At 42.8% G+C, this 26,622-nt stretch overlaps 1 protein-coding gene across 1 annotated transcript in view; it reads right to left on the reverse strand.

The window, feature by feature from the left end:
- Positions 1 to 26,356, reverse strand: part of FMN2 (formin 2) — a 312,579-nt gene extending 286,223 nt beyond the window's left edge. The window contains exon 1 of the mRNA XM_060126886.1: positions 24,922 to 26,356. Coding sequence (XP_059982869.1) covers positions 24,922 to 26,257 — 1,336 coding nt within the window. The 5' untranslated portion in view covers positions 26,258 to 26,356. The remainder of the gene's footprint in view (positions 1 to 24,921) is intronic.
- Between the last annotated feature and the right edge of the window lie 266 nt (positions 26,357 to 26,622).

Consider the following 26,622-nt stretch of genomic DNA (forward strand, 5'->3'; position numbering starts at 1 on the left):
TATAGATCAATGGAACAGGATAGAAAGCCCAGAGATAAACCCACGAACCTATGGTCAACTAATCTATGACAAAAGAGGCAAGGATATACAGTGGAGAAAAGACAGCCTCTTCAATAAGTGGTGCTGGGAAAACTGGACAGCTACATGTAAAAGAATGAAATTAGAACACTCTCTAACACCATACACAAAAATAAACTCAAAATGAACTAGATACCTAAATGTAAGACCGGACACTATAAAACCCTTAGAGGAAAACATAGGAAGAACACTCTTTGATAAATCACAGCAAGATCTTTTTTGACCAACCTCCTAGAGTAATGGAAATAAAACCCAGAATAAACAGATGAGACCTAATGAAACTTAAAAGCTTTTGCACAGCAAAGGAAAGTGCAAACAAGACGAAAAGACAACCCTCAGAATGGGAGAACATATTTGCAAATGAATCAATGGACAAAGGATTAATCTCCAAAATATATAAACAGCTCATGCAGCTCAATATTAAAAAACCAAACAACCCAATCCAAAAATGGGCAGAAGTCCTAAATAGACATTTCTCCAAAGAAGACATACAGATGGCCAAGAAGCACATGAAAAGCTGCTCAACGTCACTAATTATTAGAGAAATGCAAATCAAAACCACAATGAGGTATCATATCAAACCAGTTAGAACAGACATCATCAGAAAATCTACAAACAATAAATGCTGGAGAGGGTGTGGAGAAAAGGGAACCCTCGGGCTTCCCTGGTGGTGCAGTGGTTGAGAGTCTGCCTGCTGATGCATGGGACACGGGTTCGTGCCCCTGTCTGGGAAGATCCTACATGCCGCGGGGCGGCTAGGCCTGTGAGCCATGGTTGCTGGGCCTGCGCATCCGGAGCCTGTGCTCTGCAACGGGAGAGGCCACAGCAGTGAGAGACCCGCGTACCACAAAAAAAAAAAAGAAAGAAAAAAAAAAAAGAAAAGGGAACCCTCTTGCACTGTTGGCGGGAATGTAAATTGATACAGCCACTATGGAGAACAGTATGGAGGTTCCTTAAAAAAATAGAATTACCATATGACCCAGCAATCCCACTACAGGGCATATACCCAGAGAAAACCATAATGCAAAAAGACACATACACCCAAATGTTCATTGCCACCCTAGTTACAATAGCCAGGACATGGAAGCAACATAAATGCCCACTGACAGATGAATGGATAAAGTATGGTACATATATACAATGGAATATTGCTCAGCCATAAAAAGGAACGAAATTGGGTCATTTGTAGAGACGTGGATGGATCTAGAGACTGTCATACGGAGAGAGTGAAGTAAGTCATAAAGAGAAAAACAAATATATTAACGCATATATGTGGAACCTAGAAAAATGGTACAGATAAACAGGTTTTTAGGGCAGAAATTGAGACACAGATGTAGAGGACAAACGTATGGAAACCAAGGGAATTAAGTGACAAGGCTGGTGGTGGGATGAATTGGGAGATTGGGATTGACATATATACCCTAATATGTATAAAATGGATAACTAATAAGAACCTGCTGTATACAAAAATAAATAAAATAAAATTCAAAGAAAAATAAAATATGATACAAATGAAGACAATAACAAACTCACAGACATAGGAAAACTCATGGTTACCAAGGAGGGGGAAGAGACAAATTATGAGTATGGGATTAAGAGACACAAACTACTATACATAAAATAAACAACAAGGATTTACTGTATAGCATAAGGAATTATACCCAATATCTTGTTATAACTTGTAATGCAATACAACCTGAAAAATACTTACTTTGCTATACACCTGAAACTAACACAACATTGTAAATTGACTCTACTTCAATTAGAAGAAACCTACTAGCCAGAATTACCTACACCTGCCACCTCTGGCCCCTCCCTCCTGGCTCAGCCCACTCTAAGCTTAATCCCTCCGGAAATTCTCTTGACTCACTCTGACTCCTTATAACACTTTCCTCTCACCCCCTGATGCTCCCTCTGTTCTCTCCACCTCACCAGCCACGGTCTCTCCAGGCTCCTTTCCTGGCTGCTCTGCTCAGAGTGTTCAGGCTCATTCTATGGCCTCCTCTCAACTCTTCCTGTTTTCTCTCCTATGGTCTCACCCCAGCTGCAAACGCTCCTCCCCTTAAAACCAGGCAGGCCGCTGTGACTGCGTCTGCCGGCAGAGGATGGGAGAAGCGGCATGCCCCTAGGGAAGAAGATGAGAAATCAAAGAACCTCCAACCAGGCACTGAGAGATTTTTCCTCCAGGGTCCCTCAACCTGGACTCAGGGAAACCTGAAACCCAGAAGTGGGTATCAGAATTGACTGCGGAAGCTTTTGGGGGCAATTTGGCCATGCGTGTCAGTAATCTTTAAAAATTCACCCCTTGACCAAAAAATTCCACTTTGGAAAACATGTCATAGGCCACTATCCAGAGGGATGCATCGCAGGATTATTGTGAAGATCGGATGAGACAACACATGTAAAGTGCTCAGCACAGTTCCTGGTACAATAATAAATGGATCGTTACTAGTAAAAAAAAAGAAAGAAACGAAAATGTCCAACTGTAAGAACATAGATAAAAAAGGATAGCTTTATGTAGATGACAGCTTACTATACAGCTGTCAGAAGTCATGTTAGTATAGAAAGAATAATGACTCAATTTAAACACATTGAATATGTGAAAAGGAATAAGAAAAGTAAAATCAATAGACGTCACTGGAGAATGCTAGTGCACCAATAGCCACTGGTAACAGAGAATTAATGGGAAATAAATAGAGCATTTAATCTGCCTTTCCAGTACAAACTGGATTTTGGGTTAATAATCGTACCTCGTAATTAAAGTTTTCAGTACAGGAAAATTCCAGCCAAAAATGCAAAGAAATGACAAAATTAGAAAATTGCAATCCCTAATGGTTCACTTAATGAATAGATGGGAAACCCATTATAAAAAGGTCAACTGGGGCTTCCCTGGTGGCGCAGTGGTTGGGAGTCCGCCTGCCGATGCAGAGGACGCGGGTTCATGCCCCTGTCCGGGAGGATCCCACATGCCGCGGAGCGGCTGGGCCCGTGAGCCATGGCCGCTGGACCTGCACGTCCGGAGCCTGTGCTCCGCAGCAGGAGAGGCCGCGGCAGTGAGAGGCCCGCGTACCACAAAAAAAAAAAAAAAAAAAAAAAAAAGGTCAACTGAAAAATCTGCAAAGAAGACATCAAGCTGTCATCCCCAAACCCACAAGTCATTCAGAGTTAACACAAGGAGACAGGTAAACCTGGGGTGGGGGGCGGGGACTGTAAAGTCCACAGCACTGCCCAACAAGCTCCCATGCTGTCTCTCCAGGAAGAGAGAAAAGAGGCCCAAGCATGGGTCACACCATGTCAGCCTGGATTTATTCTCGCCCAGGGTTTCAGACAGTCTGTGAATGCCTAGTTAACAGACTAGTGTTGTCTGTTGGGTTAGGGCTACCCTAACACTAACCCTAAACAATGAATTCTATGTGCCTTCAATATAATGATGCCATTGTGGCATATTAAAAAGTACATTTTTGAGATGCAGACTTAAGTATTTGAGATTCACATAACATGATGCCAGGAATTTGTCCAAATTAGTCCATTAAAAAAGGGTGGTGAGGGTTGGAGGTGATGAAGCTATTACAGGGTAAATAATGCTGATAATTATGGGAGGTGGGTGGTGGTCCCATGGGGCTTCATCACACCTCTGCTTTATGTATGACCAAGCTTTAACAATTAATATCTTCAATCATGTTATTAAAAAGGTTTAATGACATGAACAGTATGTCAAAAATATTATGTGAAATACTCAAGATTACACAGCTTAACAAGGTATGCTCCTGATTCTGCAAAAATAGCAGACACGACTTCGCTTATTAAAGAGTCAAATCACTGCAGTAGGAGTATGACAAGGTTTTTTGTTGTTTTTTTTTTCTATGACCTGCACACCAGCTGGACTGAACTGAACTCCCCTTCTGACCAACAGATGTAATTTGACCAGAGCGGGGGGAATGGACAGAGACACGACCTTCTGTTTTGCTTCTCGCACTGATGGCTGGGGATTTAATTGGGACACACTGGCCCCAACAGACATCGGAGGCCTTGTATCTAAACTGGGGAGAACAGGCTGACCTAAAGCTTCTGGACCCACCCTTCCTTCTTCACTGTACAAACCAGCTCCTGTGACCAGGAAACACAGGCTCCAGGGTCCCTCCAGCACCCCCGTCCCCACCCTACCTCCTACCCCATGTGACACACAGTTGGGGTGCCCCCAACTCCTGGTCCCCTCACTCTGTCCTGGGTCACAGCACCTGTTTCTAGACAGGATGTGTTGACCACACCAACAAATGAAAATGCTGGCCCTAGAATATGAATTAGCATAACTTTTCTAAGTGCTCAGCTATTTAAACTTCATTTTACTTTGTATTTTCATTTGTTATTTAATCAACGATATTTACTGAGCTCTTACTATATACAAAGCAGCTCTAAATCAATTTGCCAAAAACCGACTTGCTAAATGAAATAACATTCATCCAATGACAGTCAAGGAACTTACTAACCACAAATGCTCTGATTATTTCTGAACTAATCGTCTCTCCCTCCTCCCATATGTCCTTACACACTTAGTAAACTTCAGCACGTGGAGCCGCTTTGCACTCATACTACAGTATCCCCGCGGGGTTGGTTCCAGGACACCCTCGGTACCAAAATCTGCAGCTGCACAAGTGCCTTATATTAAAGGGCCTAGTATTTGCATATAACCTACACACATCCTCCCTTTAAATCATCTCTATATTACTTAATACCGAACACCATGTACATGCTATGTAAATAGTTGTAAATACAATGTAAATGCTATGTAAACAGTTGCTGGTGCGCAGCAAGTTCAAGTTTTGCTTTTTGGAACATTCTGGAATTTTTTTAAAAAAACATACTTTCAACCTGCAGTTGGTTGAAATGGTGGATGCAGAGAACGCGTGGATACAAAGAGCTGACTGTAGCTATAAATACCCCTCTTGCATTGCTAAGCAAATATCACATGGCTAAACATGGAAACAACAGCCCGGGGACAGTCCTAAAGGACTATTTACCATCACAACAAATCTAGCACAATGAAGTAAAATCATCAATCTCCGCACTGGAGTTCTCTCGGGTGGGTGAGCAGTGACACTATAAAAAGCAGAAAACCTTTTACTTGGATAGAACTATACCATGTAAAAGGCACATCTATATCTACTGTCAGCTTTGAAAAGCAGAGCAAGGATTTATCCCCGTGATTTCAAAGAAACCAGCTGAAGAACGAAAAGGTTCTAGAATCTGCCTGATGTCCTAAGACCAGAAAGTGGCAGTGCCAGGACTGGACGCACGCTCTGCTCTCCTAATTTTTATTCCAGGCGTCTTCCACTTCTGGGTGGGCCAGCAACTCTGGGAAAGTCTTCTGACCAACATTCTGTGCTAAGATATAAAAGACAGAGACCACGAGGTCTGTGCCCTGCAAGGGCTCACGAGCTAGTCATAATGACCAAAGCTCCAGAAGGAATACTTTACATGCACTCTATTTAGAACATACTCTCTTAACTAAACATCCTCGGTGGAAATGGCGGCAGGGGGCGGGGGTTGTTGGCAGCAAAGACAAGATACAGCCAAGCACTCAGGAGTCTATCATTTGCCAGAGAATGTCCTGGTCCACCAAGAATTTCATCACGAGGAAAACACGCTCCTTCTCCATAATAACAATAAAACAGGACAATGTAGGCAGGACACCCTTGCAGAAAAGACACAGAGTAATCATGATATCACAGAGCAGGGAAAGCCTCTGGCTCCTTCTCCATCTACTGGAGAAAATAAAGTATCTAAACAGGAAGAGAAACTTTTAATACGTGGAGACAGCAGGAGACTTTTTTCCCCTAGCCTGGATAATGCATGTAACTTTTCTGTTTTTACTGTACTTTTTGTCATTTATAGGATTAAATAACTCAGTGACAACCCACCACTTAATTTTCAGCATTTTGGAGCCAGACGAAACCTTAGTGATTATTTGCCTCAATCCTCCAATTTTGCCTAAAAAGAAATCAAGGCCCAAACATTTGAGTAACATCCCAGGTTATACACGGAGGAAGGCTAGGTGCGAGTTTTTATGTTATCCTATGTCCCATAATATCACTAATTTATAATCATGTTTTTAATTTATATTTTAACAGCCTAGAAACATAAAATGGGTATTTTTCCTTTTGTGTATGCTGTAACGGTTGAAGGATGAACAACGTAATTGCTATATTCTGAAAGGCATCAACATAAGTTTTTGTTTCCACAGGCCACATATCTTATGCAAAATAAGAGTTAAACAGAAGTCTCATTATGTTAAACTCTTTTCTGACTTTATAGCTCAGACATATCTAATAAATTTCTCCTGAAATCCTATATTATCTAGCAGTTGAAATAATAAGAGGAAATGAGGTTGTGGACCAGCAAGTCCACAACATTAATGATAATTGCTTAAGTGTATGATGGAGCGAGCAGAGAGAGATCACATGTTATGTACAGATCATCATACACTGATGACCTCTGCAGGATAAATAAGAAAATAGAGACAGGCCAAGTACAATCGAGTGGAAATTAACATGTCTAGTATCAGATCCACAAGGCTACAAGTTTCACAGTGACTGAAGGTGTCTCAGGAGTATTAACATCTAGAACTTTCTCGAGGAAAGAAGGCCAGCATGTGGTCAAATGGCTGGACATGTCACAGGAGGTGCAAGGACCCAGATGGGCCCACCCCCAGAGAGAACACCACAGCTCACCAAGGGCTCCGCACACGGTCGCAAGCTCCCTGCACCCCAGGCTCAGAGCCCACCAAGCCCACAGCCAGGGCTGGTCCAGACGCTGTCACAGGAAGACACCTGTCCTCAGGCTCCGAACTCCAGGGAAGGAAGGGAGACAAGATATTTTAAGCTTTATAAAACTCTACAGACTGGGTACAGATTTGCTGATGGTCTATCTGAGTCCTTAACAGTAAGTGCCTGTAATGCGTCTTCACATCCGTTTTGAAGAAGTTGACTGCTCTGTGTGGTGACCTGGGTCTCATGTGTGATGCATCTTGGTTACCCGACACTGAGAGTATGGAGAATAGCAGTAAAAACTATGCTCAGCATCAACTACAATAAAACATCACACAGAGGCAGAGCATTCAAAAGTGACTCGGTGTAGAGAGCTCTGACAAGAGTCACTGAACAGTCTACTCAAATTTATATAAATTTAAAGCTCAGTTTGGGCATCCATCAAGGCTTTTTTGGGGGGAAGAGAATAAAGAAACTATGCAACTTCAGTTGATCAAGGACTGAAATACGACAAGAACAAGCTGAGAAATTTAATCAAATGAATCTAATAAAATCACCCAAGTAATATCATAGGACATGTGTGACAGTGACAACCAACCCCTTTTCAGGACCTATGTTAGATTACGGATGTCTCTGGTAATTTCTTCAAAGATCGTGAAACAATCAAACTTCAAAGGAAAAAACTATAGAAATGTCAAAAGGAAAAATGCTTTAAAAATTAATTTCTGTCTATTATGTTAAATCAATAAAAGTGAGTCTAATAAATGGCAGCTTTAAAATACCTCTGGCTGAAGAGTTTTTTTACATATTTAAAGCAGCCCCAAATAAAAGGAACGAGACACACAGACTATCGCAGCTGCTCTGAGCTTTTGAAGTCAAACATCACTGACTCTTCTAGTTGGAAGGAAAGTCAGTGGTTCAAGTTCAGCCTCTCCAGGTTTGTGGTCACATCAGTAGATCTTCAACCAGCCTCTGAACATCTCCAGTAAATAGTGAAATCGCCCCTCCCAAGACCAGCGGTTCCAAAGCTGGACCCTCTTTGAGGGACGCCTCCCTGACGCTCAATGAATCACACACAGTGTTAGCAAATCTAGCTCCTCCGTCCCAGACACGTTCGATCTTCTTCTTCAACATCAATCTCAGGCTTAAAATCTGTCCTGGTCAATGGAGAGCCATAGAATATTCTGAGAAGAGCATTAAGAACTCTCCTGGAAAGAAGGGGATGAGTTTTGGTTTTGTTTTTTTTTAAATTTCAGAGGTATATTTTAACAGGGGTTAGTGACTGGAGGATCTGATCTGAGGAGGAAATGCGAGGAACTTGCTAACTTTACACCTCTCAGGCTTCTGACTGAGGAGATGCTGTTACCACCCACCAGGCAGGCAATGAACAAGGGAGCAGGGTGGCTTTGGAGGACAGAGAAGCTCAGCATGGACCACCTCCCACAGCCCATGTCAAGATTTTTTCAAGGCAACAGGCAATCTGCGTCTGAAATTCACAGAGAGACCTGAACCATGCAGTCATCCACATTCAGGGAAAGGGTTCCCGGGGATGAATGTTCAGATGGACTGAAGCCCAGGGGAAGCAGCATGTACTTAGCAAAGGTCCCGCGGAAGAAGAGGACCAGGAGAAGGTAACAAAAGCCAGCCCAAAACAAAGGAGGCAAACCAGCAGAAGCCGGTAGTGGAAACCAAGGAATGTGGGGTTTTCTGTTTGGATAAAATATACAGTGGTTTAAATGATGTTTTTTGAAGCATTTTTTTAATTAGACATTTTTATTAATGTTGAGTGTGAAACACAACCTACTAAATTAGAATATTAATGACGTTTCTGGATTTTAGGATTATACCTTCCCCAACAGAGCACAGATTCACAAAGACATAATATGTAAGCCCAAAAAGAGTCACAGTAATTTCAAAACAATCTACACAATGTACATTATGTTCTATGATTGTTTCAATTATTTTGCTGTAAACAAAGATTAAAGGACTGCCTTTACAATCCCATATGACTATTGCGATATTGTGATTTATAATAAGAAATATGCATTTGGTCTTTGTCCAATTTCTGGCACAGAGCTTCTAAAACCCTTGGCATTTCCTCAAAAATATGATGAGCGAAAAAAGTCAACATCATTGGTTGCCAGCAGTGGGGTAAAGTAGGGAAGCCTGACAGCCAAGGAGCTTGAGGGAACTTTTGGAGGTGATAGATATATTCTGTTTTCTGGTTGAGGTGGAAGGTTATGTATGGGTTTATACATTTGCCAAGTTTATTAAACTGTACACTGAAAATGGTTCATGTTGTTGTATATAAACTATACATCAATAAAATTTACTTTAGAACTATCTGAGCTTAGAGGGATTTCTAGCCTATAATTAGACATCCAAATTTCCAGTAGTTATGTAGGTGAAATAAAGACATTTTTAGATATAAAAGGGCTCAAATATTTGCACGGTGTATTCACCTTCTCTAGTTAAGGTCCTAGAGGATATACTTCAGCAAACAGGGAGAAAACCAAAAAATAGAAACTTACAGAGGTCCAGGGGAAACGGAGGATGTGAAAGGAAGTCCAGGAATGATAGGTGATCAGCAAGATTAGAGAACAACCAATGTAGATTGGAGCAGGGGGCCTGAGTCCTCTGGAAAGGCAGCCCCCAGGGGAAAAAATAAATTTATCTCTTAGAGTTTATAGGGAATATTAAAGATATATTTAAGTCAAAAATTTTGAAGCATCTCAAAAATTCTCCTAGAAAAGCAGGAAAACAAAAAAAAATAATAATAATTGTTAACTCCAGGAAATAGAAAGCATGATATAAGAAAGGACGTTTGAACATAGTATACAATATGACTTTGCAGTGACTACTATTTGCATAGTCCTAAGAAGCTAAATATTACTTTTTATTTTATAAAAATCTGTGATCTCTGTTATGGAATTGGGGGCACAGGAGGTAATAAGAGAGGTAGATGTGAGAAAACTAAAACCCCATCTATCGTGATGGGGAGTTGGAAATCGAAAATGGAGATATTTTAGAAATAATTAGGCAAATGCCAAAGAAAACTGCTACACAAGTTGTGAATGGTTGCCTCTGTTGACAGGGGAGTAATCAAAGGATCAGAAGGGGCAAGACAGGAAACTGCTTTTATTCATGAAAATTAAAGCTAATAAAAAATAGAAAATGTCTTCTAGCTCTAAAAAAATAAAATAAAGAACAAAATAAATAAAACCCTTGGACTTTCCTAAATGATTGGAGCAAAAAAGGTGTCTTGATATTCATAACAAGCCCCTTTCAAGTACACTGAGTTTATGTTAATGCAGTGACTTTTGGAAGCACCTAAGGATGGGAGCTGGTTGTCAGGGGAACCAACCCTGTCTTTAGTGTTGGAACCTTCAGTCCCACCTCTGACCTCCAGGGAGGAAAGGGGAGCAGAGCTGGAGACTGATTCAATCACCAATGTCCAATGATTTAATCAATCAAGCCTGTGTAAATAAGCCTCCATAAAAACCCAAGGGGACAGGGTTCAGAGAACTTCTGGGTCAGCAAACATGTGGAGATTCAGGGAGAGCGGCACCCAGGTGCTCCGTGCCCTTTCCCCGTACCTTGCCCTGTGCATCTCTTCCATCTGACTCTTCCTGAGTTATATCCTTTTATAATAAACTGGTAATCTGGAGAGTGAAATGCTTCTCTGAGTTCTATAAGCTGCTGTAGAGAATTAAACCTAAGGAGGGGGCTGCTGGAACCTATAAGCTGCTCAGTCAGAAGCCCAGGTGACAACCTGGACCTGTGACTGGCATCTGAAGACTGGCAGCCTTGTAGGACTGAGTCCTTAGTCTGAGGGACCTGACACCATCTCCAGGTAAGCAGTGTTATCAGAATTGAATTGTAGGATACCCAGCTGGTGTCCCAGAGAACTGCTTGGTGATGTGGGGAAAAAACCCACACATCAGAGTTAGTGTTAGAATCGTAGCTATAAACCACAGAAATGACTAAATAAACTTTAGGTTTAAAAAATATTCATAAGGGAGATCCCATAATACTTACAACTGAAAGACAATGAAAACATTTCTTTACCCCAACAATAACTAGAAACAATTCAAAAGTAAAATACCGTTCCCATTAACAATGAAACATATAAAGCACCCAGAAACTAACTCAGCAAAGAAAACACAAACTCTCCATTAAAAAAAGTCCAAAACTCTATTAAAAGGACATAAAAGATGATCTGAATAAATGAAGAGGTCTTCCAGTCTTGGATGACATTATTAAAATAATAGTTCTCAATATAATCTACAAAGTTAATAAACTGAGCACCATCAGGACTTTTTAAAAACCTCAACCAAAAAAAAAAAAAAAACCTCAACCACTTAATTTAAATTTATATAAAAAACTATAAGCCCATCAACGGCTAAGTCCTGATAATGTTCAAACTTTGAAAAAGGGGACACTTCTCCTCCAGGTAATGAGACATATTGCAAAGCACATTTATGACAGCTGTCTGGTACCCACCGAAGACAGAAAAACATCCATGCAAGGAAGAGAACAGACCCTCAGACAGGGTATGGGAATAATCTAAAGATGGCATTAAACATCCATGAGTAAAAATTGTTTAGTAGACGATGCTGAAAACTTTGCTTTGCCATGTGTGTCACACCACACGCTCAAGAGGACTCTGGACAGAGCAGATGTTTAAATGTAGATGGTGAATCAATAACACTATAGAAGGCTGGGGAGGAGAGAATGTTGGTGACCTGAGCCTAAGAAAGGATTTCTTAAATCAGAAGAAAACAGCACAAACCACAGATGAAAAATAGATCTGATTATGGCAAGATTAAGTACTCCTGTTCAACAAAGGACACAACAAATTTTAAAAAGGGATGAAATGCTAGGGGAAGATATTTATAACATCAAAAATTGATTCTAGGGCTTCCCTGGTGGCACAGTGGTTAAGAATCCGCCTACCAATGCAGGAGACATGGGTTCGATCCCTGGTCCGGGAAGATCTCACGCCACGGAGCAACTAAGCCCGTGCACCACAACTACTGAGCCTGCACTCTCCAGCCCGTGTGCCACAACTACGGAAGCCCACGCACCTAGAGCCCATGCTCCACAACAAGAGACCCCACGACAATGAAAAGCCCACGCATAGCAACGGACACCCAACGCAGCCAAAAATAAATAAATAAGATAAATTTATTTTTTAAAAATTGATTCTATATGTCAAAATTTCAACAATTACATAGAACTGAATCCACTCCAAATAGTTTAAATAGCAAGAGACTCACGGCAGGGTATTCCTTGTCTTACAGAGTCTTGGAAGGGCTGAAGACAAAGTAGAGACCACTCACAGAGCCGTGACTGAGAACAAGGCCACCAAAGCAGTGGCCACTCTTCTCTGATCTAAGGCCTGGGTCCCAAGAGCACACTTGGCTCCCAGGTCAGGAGGTTTCCCAACTGGGCCACCCCTGCTGCCAGCCCAGAACTGGGCTGTGCCCGCCGGGGCCACACCAGGGCCTGTGGGAAGTGGTGCCTGGACACCAGGCCTCTGCTTGGCTTGAAAGAGCAAACAGCAGAGGTCAATCCTGGACCTTGTCGAGGTCTTCCAGACGTGGCACGAATTCATCCAACGTAAACCACATCTAAAACACAACCCACAAGGGACTCTGAGAAACATCACTTTTACAAGAGCCTATAATGTAAGGAAAGAAGACCAGAGGGGGTTTAGCAATGCTCCATCACATCCTCAACACTGGTAATAGAGCCGCATCTGGAATACACAGAGAACCTCTGTGACCAAACAAGAAAAATCAGGAAACCTTATAGAAAAGGTACAAAGATATGAACAGGCAATTGACAGAAGGGTAAACCCAAACAGCTAAAAACACACAAAGTTTTTCTCAAAGGCATTAGCCATCAGATAAATACAAAGTAAAAAGTAAAACAATGACATACCACTTTTTCATTGGATTAGTAAAAATTCAAAAATTAGATAAATGCTGATTTGCTGTGCTAGCGAGTATAAACTGGGAGAAATATTTTAAAAACTAAACTGGCAGTACCCATACAAATTAAGTAAATTTTCATTTTTTTAACCTAGCAATCTCACTCCTGAATATACATTCCAGAGAAGTTCTCACACAGGACCCGTGTGGGAATACTAATCACAGTGCTGTCTGTGGTGGCATCTAGACGTCCACCCTGGCGGATGCGGAAATCAAAGGTAAGGACCATCCACGGCCACAATACACACCTCCAGGGTCGAGACTCACATACAACAGATATGAACAGTGTCCCTGGGGCTGGATGACCCAGAGGAACTCTCACTCTTTGTAACAGAATAAAGCAGTAAGAAACAACCCACCTGATAAACATTCACCAGGAAAAATCTGTACATTTTTTCCCCAAAGGCTCCCGAGTTAAAAAAAAAAAAAAAAAAAAAAGCAGAAGAATGAAGCCTACAATTCGACTGTATAACAGAAAATTAAATACACACAGAAATACTACACACTTTACAAAAATACATACAATTTTAAGGATATCAATCAAACACATAAAAGCTGTTCCAAAAAAAAATGCTGTTCCCTGCATCCATGAGGGAGGTCAGAATAGGAAATGAAAATACAGAAAATAAATCCAAGGACAACGTGAAGAGTTCTGCATGGACTGACAATGCCCTCAGGGTACCAATAAACGCGCACTTCTGTCCTCAAGACCAGGGAGAGAGTGTCAGTAAGACCTAGAACTACTAGGGAGAGTACAAGCTACCTGAAAAAGGACTCGGAACATTCAAGACAGGGGAGGGACAGAGACTAAGCAAGGGGAGAAAAACTGCAGCACAGTAAATAATAATATACAAAAGTGTGTATATAAGAGGGTGTGGAGGAAAGGGAACCCTCCTCCACTGGTAGTGGGAATGTAAATTGTGCAGCCACTATGGAAAACCACTGTGGAGGTTCCTCAAAAAACTAAAAATACAACTACCATATGATCCAGCAATCCCACTCCTGGGCATACATCCCAAGAAAACCATGGTTTGAAAGGACACATGCACCCCAATGTTCATAGCAGCACTATTTACAACAGCCAAGACATGGAAGCAACCTAAGTGTCCACTGACAGATGAATGGATAAAGAAGATGTGGTATATATACACAATGGAATGTTACTCAACCATTAAAAAGAATGAAATAATGCCATTTGCAGCTACAGGAATGGATCTAGAGATTATACTAAGTAAAGTACAGAGAAAGACAAATATCATATGATAACACGTATATGTGGAATCTAAAAAAAATGATACAAATGAACTTATTTCCAAAACAGAAATAGACTCACAGACATAGAAAAACAAACTTATGGTTACCAAAGGTGATAGCAGGGGGAGGGGTAAATTAGGAGTTTGAGATTAACACATGCATACTATGATATATAAAACAGATAAACAAAGACCTACAGTATAGCACAGGGAACTATATTCAGTATCTTGTAATAAACTATAATGGAAAATAATCTGAAAAAGAAAATATATATATGACTGAATCACTTTGCTGTACACCTGAAACTAACACAACATTGTAAATCAACTATAGTTCGATTAAAAAATGGTTAAATAAATTTTTAAAAAAATTTTAAGTATATATATATAATATGTAATCATTTATACATAATATGTTGTATTTTTATATATATGTGTAGTGTATATGAACTTTAGTCTCAGGGCAAGAGGGAACCACTGAAATGTTTCTACTCTGGGACCGGCCAGTTCAGCTCTGTATTTTAAATAGTGGACTCTCTTGCCTTGTAGCGAATTACTGGAAAAGAGCCAGACTGAGGACAGGGAGAACGTTTAGAATCTCAATGTTGGATAATCTTTTCTAGGAAATGTAGAGGCAATGGGAATAGAAATTAGAAGACTTATCAAAGAGAAATTTAAGAATAGAGAAAATGGAAGGACTAATTGAGGTCAAGTTCAAGTATGAGAAGGGTGAGAAAACCAAGGGGTGTGGCAAGGCTGGACAGCCAAACCTCAGTTGGGAATCCCAGGAGGCAGGTATTTAGAGGGAGGGAAAAGAGTAGGTACAGTGACCCATTAGACACAGTGACACTCCTAGACCTGTGACAGCTCAATGACGAGCCTGATGCAGAAAGGAGGGGCCAGAGGTGCAGACAGCCGTCCACTGGATCTAGGCGGTGATGAAGCCAGGAGGCCACATGCTCAGCTTTTATTATCCTGAAGCAGATGGTAGTGAAAATGATCTGCGAATTTAGAGTCAAGTGAGGCTCCTTAGAGAAATCATCCAAGTCAGAGATAAAAGGCTTCCAGAATCACCCCTTCACTTACATCACATTTTCAGCCCAGAGACAAATGGCTCTCCACCTAAATCACTGCAGTTCTTATTCAGCCTTATTAGCCCACCAACAATATACTGGATCCAACGGAGTCAACACATTTTTAATTTTTCCAAGAACAAAATAAAGACACATCAAGCCCTATATCCTGAAGTAAACTGCCAGGATACTATCCAAACATTTTACACCCTCAAAGCCGTTTAACCAAAATAGCACAGCAAGGACAGTGAGAAATAAGTGCTGAACATCCTGGGTAGCTGCAAAATGTAATACCTCCCAAGGAGAAACCACATCCCTCACCTCTCCAAGCAGCAAGTGCTGGTCTATAGCTTTGAAACGTGCTGGGTGGGGGAAATTATCTACAAGTATATGTTTGCAAAAACCATCTCTATTGTTACCCCATTGTTTTTATGACTCTTCTCAAAGATAAGACTTTTATTTTAATAATGAAGAGACTCATGGCTTCCAAAACTTTCCACAGAGAATTCAAATGCATTTGTTTGGAATCCTGAAATAGTTCCTTTCTAGCCTATTTGCTTCTTAATGAGCTTGAACAAGCTGCACTACTTTAAGGCCAATAAAACTTTTTAAAAAGGTAAAATACCTAAAAGCTCTCAAAACGTTTTATCTGTCTAGTCTCTTCAGAAAATTTCATGTCAACGCAAACTTCTAAATGAAATACCATGCACTCATAAAAGTTATTTAAGTAAGTGTATAAAATAGTATGGAAAATTGAGGACAAAACCAATATATTAAAGTATACTGAAATAATTTATAAGAATTAGTACTACTACTTTTACTGAGAAGTTTAAACTAAAAGGAAAAATGCAAAGCCTATAGCCCATTCAAGAACCGGAGACTCTTATTGTCCTTAGATAATGAATCTAAGGATTTCCTCAATGGATCTGGTGTCACTATTAGAATTTGAAGTGTATTTAGACTCCATACACTCTAAATCCTTGGGTCATAACATCGAACAACACAGCCTTCCCATCTGTAGATTCCATAAAACAGGTCCACCACCCACCATACCCGCAGTCACTACCCTGGTGTACAAAAACACAAGGTCCCAAGTGCACATCAGATAACAGCTTTCCAACCAACCCAAATCCCCTTTAGCATCAATGAACAACTGATCAAAACCACCAATGTCTTACCACCAGCTAGTACCGATGCCCAGAGCATCTTTACTCCACAGTAAAAGTGGTTCCTCGGGCTTCCCTGGTGGTGCAGTGGTTGAGAGTCCGCCTGCCGATGCAAGGGACGCGGGTTCGTGTCCGGGTCCAGGAAGATCCCACATGCCGCAGAGCGGCTGGGCCCGTGAGCCATGGCTGCTGAGCCTGCGCGTCCGGAGCCTGTGCTCCACAACGGGAGAGGCCACAACAGGGAGAAAAAAGTGGATCCCCCTACATAGGGATTTTCTTCCACTCTAACAGTAAAGTTCTAAATATGCAAAGTATCATTATCTGGAGAAAAGGATAACTCCTGGAACCATCACTCCTATAGAACTGCTGGGATGGACAAGACTTGGAGGAAGCAGCTTCCCACCAGGATTACACTCACTTTTACAACCTGGGAAACCAGGGCACTAAGAGGAGGTAAGAAATTATCGCCACGTTTTACAGGAAACCAGTAGTATACTTAAAAAGGGAGGTCGATGGAAAGACTTCTCAGCCTGCACTCCTGCCGCAGTGCTGCTCTGTGTATAAAGCCACAATTTAAATGACACAGAATTCTTCTCCACACATGTGCACTAGATCATGGGTTGGCCAAAAAGTGCCTTCGGTGTTTAAGTAAAAATAAAAGACACATTTTTCATTTTCACCAAGAACTTTATTGAACAATGTATTCACCTTTCTGTTCCACTACCTTCTGCCATTTTTCTGACAACTTCATAATTCCACCTTTCCAAAACTTTTTATGTTTTTGAGCAAAGAACCGTTCCAGGTGCCTTTTACAGTCTTCCAGGGAATTGAAATTTTTTCCATTAACAGAATTTTGTAAAGAATTCTTCTTAAAGAAATAAATGGAAATCTGAAGGTGCAGTGTCTGGTGAATACAGCGGATGAATCAGAACTTCCCAGCCAAACTGTAACAGTTTTTGCCTGGTCATCAAAGAAACATGTGGTCTTGCGTTATGCTGATGTAAGATTACACGTTTTCTGTTCAAATTCCGGAAGTTTTTCGTCGAACGCTGCTTTTAGTTGGTCTAATTGGGAGCAGTACTTGTTGGAATTAATCGTTCGGCGTTGAGAATTAGCTCATAATAAAGGACTCCCTTCCAATCCCACCATATACACAACATCACCTTCTTTGGATGAAGACCAGCCTCTGGTGTGGCAGTGGTTCATTTCGCTTGCCCCATGATCTCTTCCATTCCACATTGTTGTACAGCATCCACTTTTCATTGCCCATCACAATTTGTTTTAAAAACAGAACGCTTTCATTACGTTTAAGTAGAGAATCACATGGGGAAATATGGTCAAGAAGGATTTTTTTCCCACTTAACTTCTGTGGACCCAAACATCAAAGCGATTAACATAACCAAGCTGGTACAAATGATTTTTAACGCTCGATTTGGATATTTTGAGGATGTCAGCTATCTCCCGCATGGTATAACGTTGACTGTTCTCAATTCATGTCTCGATTTGATCGCTATCAACTTCAACTGGTCTACCCAACTGTGGAGCATCATCCAGTGAGAAATCTCCAGCACGAAACTTTGCAAACCACTTTCGACATGTTCCATCAGTCACAGCACCTTCTCCATACACTGCACAAATCTTTTTTGTGTGTTTCCATTGCATTTTTACCTTTCTTGAAATAATACAGCATAATATGCCAAAAATGTTGGTTTTTCTTTCATTTTCAATATTAAGATGGCTACACAAAAATTCACCAATTTTGATAACTTTTTTAAATGCACGCTGATATGACAGCTGTCACATACAATCTAACAAAATTGTTTCGAATGAAGTTAGAGACAACTAAGTGCTACCAGAGCCATCTTATGGAAAAAACCGAATGAACATTTCGGCCAACCCAATACCACCAAGACCCTTCTGCCTGAAGTATAAAAGGAGACCCAGGGAATTCCCTGGTGGTCCAATGGTCACAACACGGGGCTTTCACTGCTGTGGGCCCGCGTTCCATCCCTGGTCAGGAAACTAACATCCTGCAAGCTGTGCAGCATGGCCAAAAAAAATACTACTACTAATAAAAACTTTTTAAATAAAAAGAAACAAGAAGGAGTAGGGTTTAAGCACTTTTAAGCATAATTTTAAAACACAGCAAAGGCTTAATTTTCTCAAGAAATTATTCTATTCTCCCTGAAAATAAAAAGGACTATTTTTGGCCCGTTGCAGCTCTGGCATAACAGATAATAAAGGCTCCAGTGGGTCCAAGGTACGGTGCACAGAGGAATGGCAGTAATTTTCCCACCCAATGAACGCCTCCAGGTACATCCTTGAAGGGGACGAAGATACAAAGGTTTCCCTCTCTCTCTCCCACAGTGGAGCAGGTATCAAAAGACAACACTTCTCTGGCATGGTCAGCATCCTCTTCTAAGCATCCAATAACTTATCTTTTGTTCTTATCATTCTGATGTTACAATACCTCGATTTACTAACTACCATTTCAAATTGACTAGAAGTTTTATTTTCCATGTATTTATATATTTAATATTTAAAAAGCCTCAGAAAGTTTTCAATCACTAAAATCACAACCAAAACTATCAAGTCACAAGGCAGTACATATTTGTTTCTTCCTAATGGTCCCTTCATTCTAAATTTCATTAACAGCAGGTTGTTACTTATAATGCAAAAGCAGGAATGAAGGGAATAATGAAATTTTCCTCTTCTTTCATTACCAACAAAATTTATATTTGGAAGCTTAGAGTTACTGCATTATCATTGCTATGTTAAAATCAATCCACAAAAATCAGAATAGATGTTCTCTCAACACAAATTCTACCAAAGTATCATTCTACCTTCACCACTGAGTCAATCATAACTCAATGAAAATAATTAATTTCCACCACCCAAAAATGTTAGTAACTTTCCAACTTAAATTCTACTAGTTTTAGATAATCAACTCCGCTGTTTGAAGAAAATGGTGAACGAGCTTCATAAAGGCCTCAGTGTGCTCAACGTACACCTGACTGACTGGCACACAGCGGGCGTGGAGTAGGTACTCGCAGAGGATAGACAGGAGCGGGTGATGAATGGACAGAATCAGGTGAGCAGGCAAGGAGAAAGGAAAAGCAGAAGGAAGTGAGAAGGAAGACCTAAAGAATCCCCAAATCCAAGAAGTATACATGATATGATATAGACAGTAAGCACAGAGATGCAGAGACGACCACCAGTCAGGCCCAGCTGGGAAAGATACCAAAGAGGAAATGGGAATTCAATCAGCCTTTTCAGATGCTAAGTCAAGAGAGACAAATTGTGTTACAGGAGAGTGAAAACTGTTAGACAAAGGCACTAAGTCAGCGGAATGAAATGACTGTTCATAGAACAGTAAGCAGATTAACTTGACTAAAGTAGAGAGTTTCTGAAGGAAACCATGGGAGGTGAAGCTGCAAAGCCTCTACCCCACCCCCCTTTAAACACCACCACCTCCCCCTAATCACACAGTCATCCTCCACCATATGCTTTCCTTATCCAAACCCCCAAGCAAACTACAATTTCTGATAAAGTGACAAAAAGGCTTACAATCATTGAAAATGCAAGAAAAGAAAAAAACTGATATATAAACAATGTGCCCAAAAAAACCCTACTGACTAGAAATATTAATTTTCAACAGGTATCGGATTACATCCTTCCCAGTGTTTATACACAATTTCAGAGTTGTTTTGTTTTGATGTGACAAATTTGGTTTGGACCACTTTGAACAATGTAGTCCATTAAGGCAATAAACCAGGACAGACAAGTAAATAGCACCAACTGTGTGCCTTCTATGTACCAGGCAGAGTTGTAGGGGCTTTACATACACTATTTAATCGTAATATTATTAACTTGAAATGATTCCTCCACCTTCATACATATGAGAAAAAATTACTTAAGAGTCACCTAACTGAACAGCCAGCTAGGATACAGATACATCTGGAATACCAGTAGTTAGAGGAACCACAGTTGCATCACCCAAGGTGTGTGCTCAGCACCTTTTTAATGGAATCAGAAGGAAACACTGCCCTAAATGCACCTGCTCAAGTTCATGTACACATGGCTTGTATCCAAATGCCTAAATGCATGAAAAGCCAGGCCAGTGGGGTAAATGACTTCAATCCAAACCACAGCCTTACAGGAACCACGAGAAAGGATGTTTTAGACCAAATTAAAATGATTTGAGAACAGTGCTACCTGTCCCAGCTTATGCTGCCAAATCTGATTCAAATACATGAAGCCCAGTAACGCAAGATATAGGGGAAAAGACGGCATTCTTGTAATCCCCTTTCCTGTCATAGTAACACTGATGCATTACACACAACAGGGGTGATTTCTGACCCTCACTCATTTATTGGTCAATAACTGGACGTCTACACTCTGTCAGATGCTACTGCTGGATATAAGACTGCTCCAGGCTCTAAAAAGTTCACAATCTAATAACTTCACAAGCAGCGTGAGAAAGTCTGCACTCCTAGAGAGGGTCTTCTTTCCACTTTGATATAAAAATCAAGATAACCTTTAGAAAAGCCAAAATGAGAGTCATGCAATATAAATTTTAAAGCCCACGCCCTTTATTGACTAGCTAGTGCTCCAAAAGCTCACTGACACACTTCATTTTATTTTATTCACATTAACAACAGATTTGGTTTTCTAAGTACAGATCCTAGATGGGCCATTGGCTACTTAATGCCCTGAGGCAAGTTACTTTACCTGCCTGACCATGGTTCGCTCACTGGGAAAACGAAGATAAACAGCTAGACCTCAAGACTATCATAAGGATTTGAGATAATTATGTAATGCACCAACACAGAGCCTGGCATTTAGCAGAGTGCAATAAATATAGCTAACATCATAATCACAGGATTCATAAACCAATAAAAAATTGATCACAAAAATCAAATTAGAAGTAATGGGGGGGTGGAGAAGAGACCTAAGACAGCTCTAAGAATCAATAGCTGACGGGAAGGAAAAAGTCAAGAAAACCACACAGATACAAAACCTCAGCAACAGCCAACTGGAGTCACCAGCCTATTACACTTCAACAGCAGTTGAGGGCAACAGCAGTGTTTTCATGGGATGCAACCATGATGGGTCTAAAGATGACATTAAGCCAGTTAAAGCAGATGAACCATTCAGGCCACGTGTTTAAGAAAAAGAAGGATAAGCACATAATTGACTTTGGAAAGACTTCTATCAAAAGTGATTCAGCATCACAAATTTAACATTTCACATGTCTACACTTTAATTAACTGCAAAATTCTATTCACAAGCTTGTGCTGCAAGGAAAGCATGTGCAAAGAAATCTCTTAAATTTCATAGCAATTTTTGCACTAAACACTGAAAAAGATGTTTTTTCAAGCAAATGAACTGTGAAATTTCAGTGTAGTGGCCTAAAACATCATCAGCTCCATAACAGCTAAAACAAGATGAAGTCTTGGTTCCCAATAAATGTTATTATATCTGCCAAAGAAACAAACATGTGACATGGAGATCTCTTTTCACTCGAATTTTCTCCCTACATTTGGAACGCAGTAAAAAGCAAAAAACATCTGTTCCTTCCTGCAGAGCTGACAACCCTCATTCTATGGTTTAAAAATAAAAGCTGTCCATGGAAGTTTAGAGATATAACTATCACCTGCTTCAAAGGCAGCTGGCAATTAATTGATCCAAAGACATGCAAATTAAGGCCAGAAAACAAATTCCCTGAGGACAATGCTAGGGTTCCCCAGGGCTCTAGTAATTTCCAAGACACCCATAAAATAGGAGAGGATGGTAAAGAACCAAATGTAAAGCCAAATGACAAGGAAACAGACAACAGCTGAGGAACAGAGGCCTGTGTCACCCTGGATTCACTCGACCACCGCAGGAAAGCTTCCATGAGAGATGTCTGGAGAAAACCTGCTTCACTCTGACCATCAATCACCCTGCATCCAGCCCAAGAAGGCCACACGTTCAACAATGAAAGGAATTCACCTTATTAATAACAGAAACTTGGAAATCTCCTAAGTGAAGGCCTTAAATTCTATAATATATTTTAACGTTTTTACTCCATATGACGTCTTACAGTGTTGAACACCCAAAAATGAGGAATAAGCAAGAACAGTCAGACTCAAATCAGTAGACTCAGCTCCTATTTTTGGCTCAGCCTCTGAATGAATCACAGTGTGACCTTGGAAAACTTTCACCTCTTTGTTTACCTCCATTTGCCCACCAGTTACAAGATTCGGTTAAACCTACCTTTTTTTTTTTTTTTAAGAAAGTGAGTGAGATAAATATATAGAAACTGCAACACAAATATCCACTGGTCACTGGCCAACTATAGCCAAGCATCACATATAAAGTAGGGAATGCCTCATATGTATCACTTATGTGTGGAATCTAAAATATGACACAAATGAACTTATCTACAAAACAGAAAGACTCACAGACATAGAGAACATGGTTCTCTGGTTGCCATGGGGGAGGGTGTTGGGGGAGGAATGGAGTGGGAGGTTGGGGTTAGCAGATGTAAGCTATCACAAATAAAATGGATAAATAACAAGGTCCTACTGTATAGCACAGGGAGCTCTATTCAATATCCTGTAATAAACTATAATGGAAAATAATATTAAAAGTAAAGAATGTATATATGTACATAACTGAGTCACCTTGCTGTACAGCAGAAATTAACATAACATTGAAAATCGACTGTACTTCAATAAAAATATATATATAAATAAATAAATAAAGTGGGTGATGCCCATATTAAAGCAACTAACTCTGCACAGTAAAAAATCCTGCTTGGAGATGTCAACAAAAAAACCCAGGTACCTCTTGAACAGGAATCCTGTAAGAGTCCCAATTTCAAGTTTGGAAATACTTAGCAAATTTAAATGAAATGCTAGCTCCAAGAATACCCTTTTTTTTTTTTTCCTTAATGGAAACAAAACTTCAAACTATTTAGGGTCCTACGATCTTCAGGACTCTGACCAATTCTCCTATGAATTCCTGTCTCCTCATCCCTTGCCAGGAGGTAAGTCACTGCACACTTGATGCACCCAGAGTACTACATCTCTATGTGCACTTGTCAGTGAGACTTGGAAAGGCAGAGACATGATTTAATGATCTTTATATCACCTAGCATCTAACACACTGCCTGGCATAACATGGCTGCCCCGTCCGTATACATAGATATATATATTTGTTAAATGAAGGAAATGAATATATTTGAAATTCTAAAGCAGAACAACCATTAATGGTAATGAATGATCATCTTAATTTTGGTGATATTTTCATTTCTAGAAAAATAATATATAAAATGAGTGTTACCTAAATAAGGAGAACATACTGAATTTCTTAACAACATTAAATTCACAAAAGTTAACTAAAGAACTTTCCGATCCTCTTCCTTCAAAATCAGTCTTTTGGACGTTTTTATGTTTCTTTTTTGTTTTGTTTTGTTTTATTTACAATTTATCTAACGGATATTGGACTATAAATGTTCCTTTAACTTAACCTACGCGATATCGGGAAGGGAGAAGTAAAAGGGACAGCAAGCATGTAAAATGAATCAAAGAGGCTACTCTGAAGTGTAAGAATCTATAAACGTAAAATAAAAGATAGCCCATGGATGAAATTTAAAATGTGGCCAATACAAGTAAGTACCAAACATGAACAGCATTTAGCTAACTAACAAGCATCCATGCTCTGGAGAAACATCATCTACTGTTTCATAGATACCCTATTTATTAAAGCCACAGAACCTAAGATTTTAAGCTTTTCAAATTACATTTGAAATTTTTAATCATTCAAATACTTATCACTACCTACCGGGACTTGCATGAATTCTCATTTTCCCCTGCTCCTTAAATTCTTACACTCAATTATTTCATTTAAAAATTAAGAGAAGTTAGTAAACATGAAACAAGCTGACACTCTACCAGCGGGCACTTAAGGAAAGGCGTGGGACCTACGCAAGGATAAACTCATCGCACTGCTCCACATTTTCCGCCGTGAGCCGACCGTTCAGCCGGCTTTGCCAAGTCCACACGGACGCTGGAAAGGTACCAGTAGTAGCGTCCCGGGTGCTTTTGGCCTGCTCACCATCACTGTCTCCAGGCTGGGCCATGAAACGAAATGTAAATGATGCCTAATATTCTAGATCACTATGCATTAATTTCCTGAAAGTATGCATCAGATTTGGTTGCGTCAGCAACCAGAAGTGACCACCTAAGTTCACTACGGCGTCCACGCCTATCGCTGAGAGAGAAACTACGTGTCACATGCGTGCACATGGGCGTGTACCTCAGAGCAGTCCTAGAATAGATGATGTGTCAGAGGACCGTGAACAATCCCGTTATTTTTAATGCTGTGGGAGGAGGAAGGAAAGAGAATGATGGCTTTGCAAACGGTGCCAAAAAAGGAGCCGATCTGCCTGGCGTGACCCGGGATATTTTGGAGAAGCGGACAGAACGGCCCTTGCTCCCGATGCCTTAGGACAGAAGCGCCTAAGCTGCTCCCTTTAAGACCCTGTGTACAAACGGAAACGTCTCCGAGGGGCAGGCGCCCTGGGCCCCGAGCCCGGCGCTCACCTGCGAACACGTCCTGAAGACCGCCCGCCCCGCGCTGCGCCAGGTGCGCCGAGACCCCCGCCCCGGGCGCTCGGCCCAGCTCCGCGGTCCAATCGGCCGAGCGGCTGCGGCCCGCGCGGGGTTTCCTGGCCGGGGCGGCGGCAGCGGCGGCGGGGGCCGCGACGGCTCCGGACCCCCGGTCCAGGGAGGACTCCGGCCGTCTCTGGACCCGGGGGCTCTGGCTGGGGGACGGGGCCGGGGAGGGCCCGGGAGAGCTGAGCTGCCGGGTGGTGGTCCTGACGTAGCAGGGCGCCAGGAGCGGGCGGGCCCGGGAGCAGCGCGGGCTGCGCGCCGGGCTGCAGGGCGGGGAGGCGGCCGCGGAGACGCTGGGCCTCGGCGCGCCCTCCTCGCGCGTCGCCCCCGGCCTGCGCGGGGCCTCTCCCGCCCCTGCCGGGCCCCACTCCGCCCCCGGAGAGCCTCTAGGCGCGTCCTCGAAAGCGTCCTCCTCGCCTTCCTCGTCCGTGTCCGCGGCCCCTCGCTCCCCGGGAGCCGACCCGGGAGACGGCAAGGCGGCGGCCGCGGGCTGTTCTGCAGCCGGGGGCCGGTCGGGGCGTGCGGACGGCGCCGCCTGGGCGCCTGGGCCCGGCGGGGGTCGGTCCAGGCCCGGCAGGGCCCCGGGCGGCGGGGCAGCGGAGGGGGGCGACGCCGGGGGCGACTCGGGGCTCAGGGACTGCTGCTGCTGCTGCATCTGCTGGAGACGGATCGCCTGCTGGATGTCCGAGAGCAAGTCCTCCTGCTCCGCGGCCGAGTGAAAGCTGTAGAGGTCTGTGTCTGAGCCCGAGCTAGTCCTTTGTCCATCCTGCACCCCCGCCGCAGTCTCCGAATCCTCGGCCACCGCCGGGCTCCCGACCCCGGCGGAGCCAGGGCCCCGGGGCCGCGTCACCTCGGAAGGGTCGGCACACTCCGTATCGGACAGGCCTGTCTCGTCGGCCGAGAGGCTGAGGTCCGGGATTTTGGTGACCAGGGAGTGGGCGCTGTCCAGCTCGCCGGCCTGCAGGGCCTGGGAGTCCAGCACATCCTCACGGGAGCCGCCAGCACCTCTGCCCTTGGACAGGGTCTTCCGAATGCGCAGGTTGGAAAAGACCGAGGCCCTGGGGTCCGACCGGCTCTTCTTCCTGCCCGGCTCCCCACCGCCGCCCCCCTTGCCGTGCCGGCCCGGCGCCTTCTTGCCCCCGCCCGCCTTCTTTGTGCCCTCGGCCTCGCGGAGCCCGGCGGCGTCCTCGCTGCCGCCGCCGCCGCCGCCTCCGTGCGGGGCATCGCCCGCACTCCTCTTCGGCTTCGCGTCCTGGTTCCCCATGCTGCTGCCGCCGCCGCCGCCGTCGCCGCGGGCATTCAGGCCATGCCAGCTCCTCGGCCCGGCCGCGCTGGGATCCCGAGGATTCAGGCGGCGAGCGAGCTGCTGAGAAGAGGGAGGCCGGCCACGCACCTGCCGCGCTTCGCAGAACGCGCCGCGGCTGCGCCCGCCCGCGCGGGGCCGAACGCGCTCACGCAGCGCCGCCAATGGCCGCGCGGAACGCACAAGGCCCCGCCCCTGTTCGCTTTCAGCACCGCCCCCGGCCCTTCGGCCCCGCCCCCCACCGCTGAAGAGCCAGGAGCGCCTCTGGGTCTGAGGACCTCAGTATCCGCCACCGGAATCCAATGCCTGGTCCCTGCTGAAGGGCT

Source organism: Lagenorhynchus albirostris, chromosome 16, assembly GCF_949774975.1.
Source record: "Lagenorhynchus albirostris chromosome 16, mLagAlb1.1, whole genome shotgun sequence".
Classification (NCBI taxonomy): Eukaryota; Metazoa; Chordata; class Mammalia; order Artiodactyla; family Delphinidae; genus Lagenorhynchus; species Lagenorhynchus albirostris.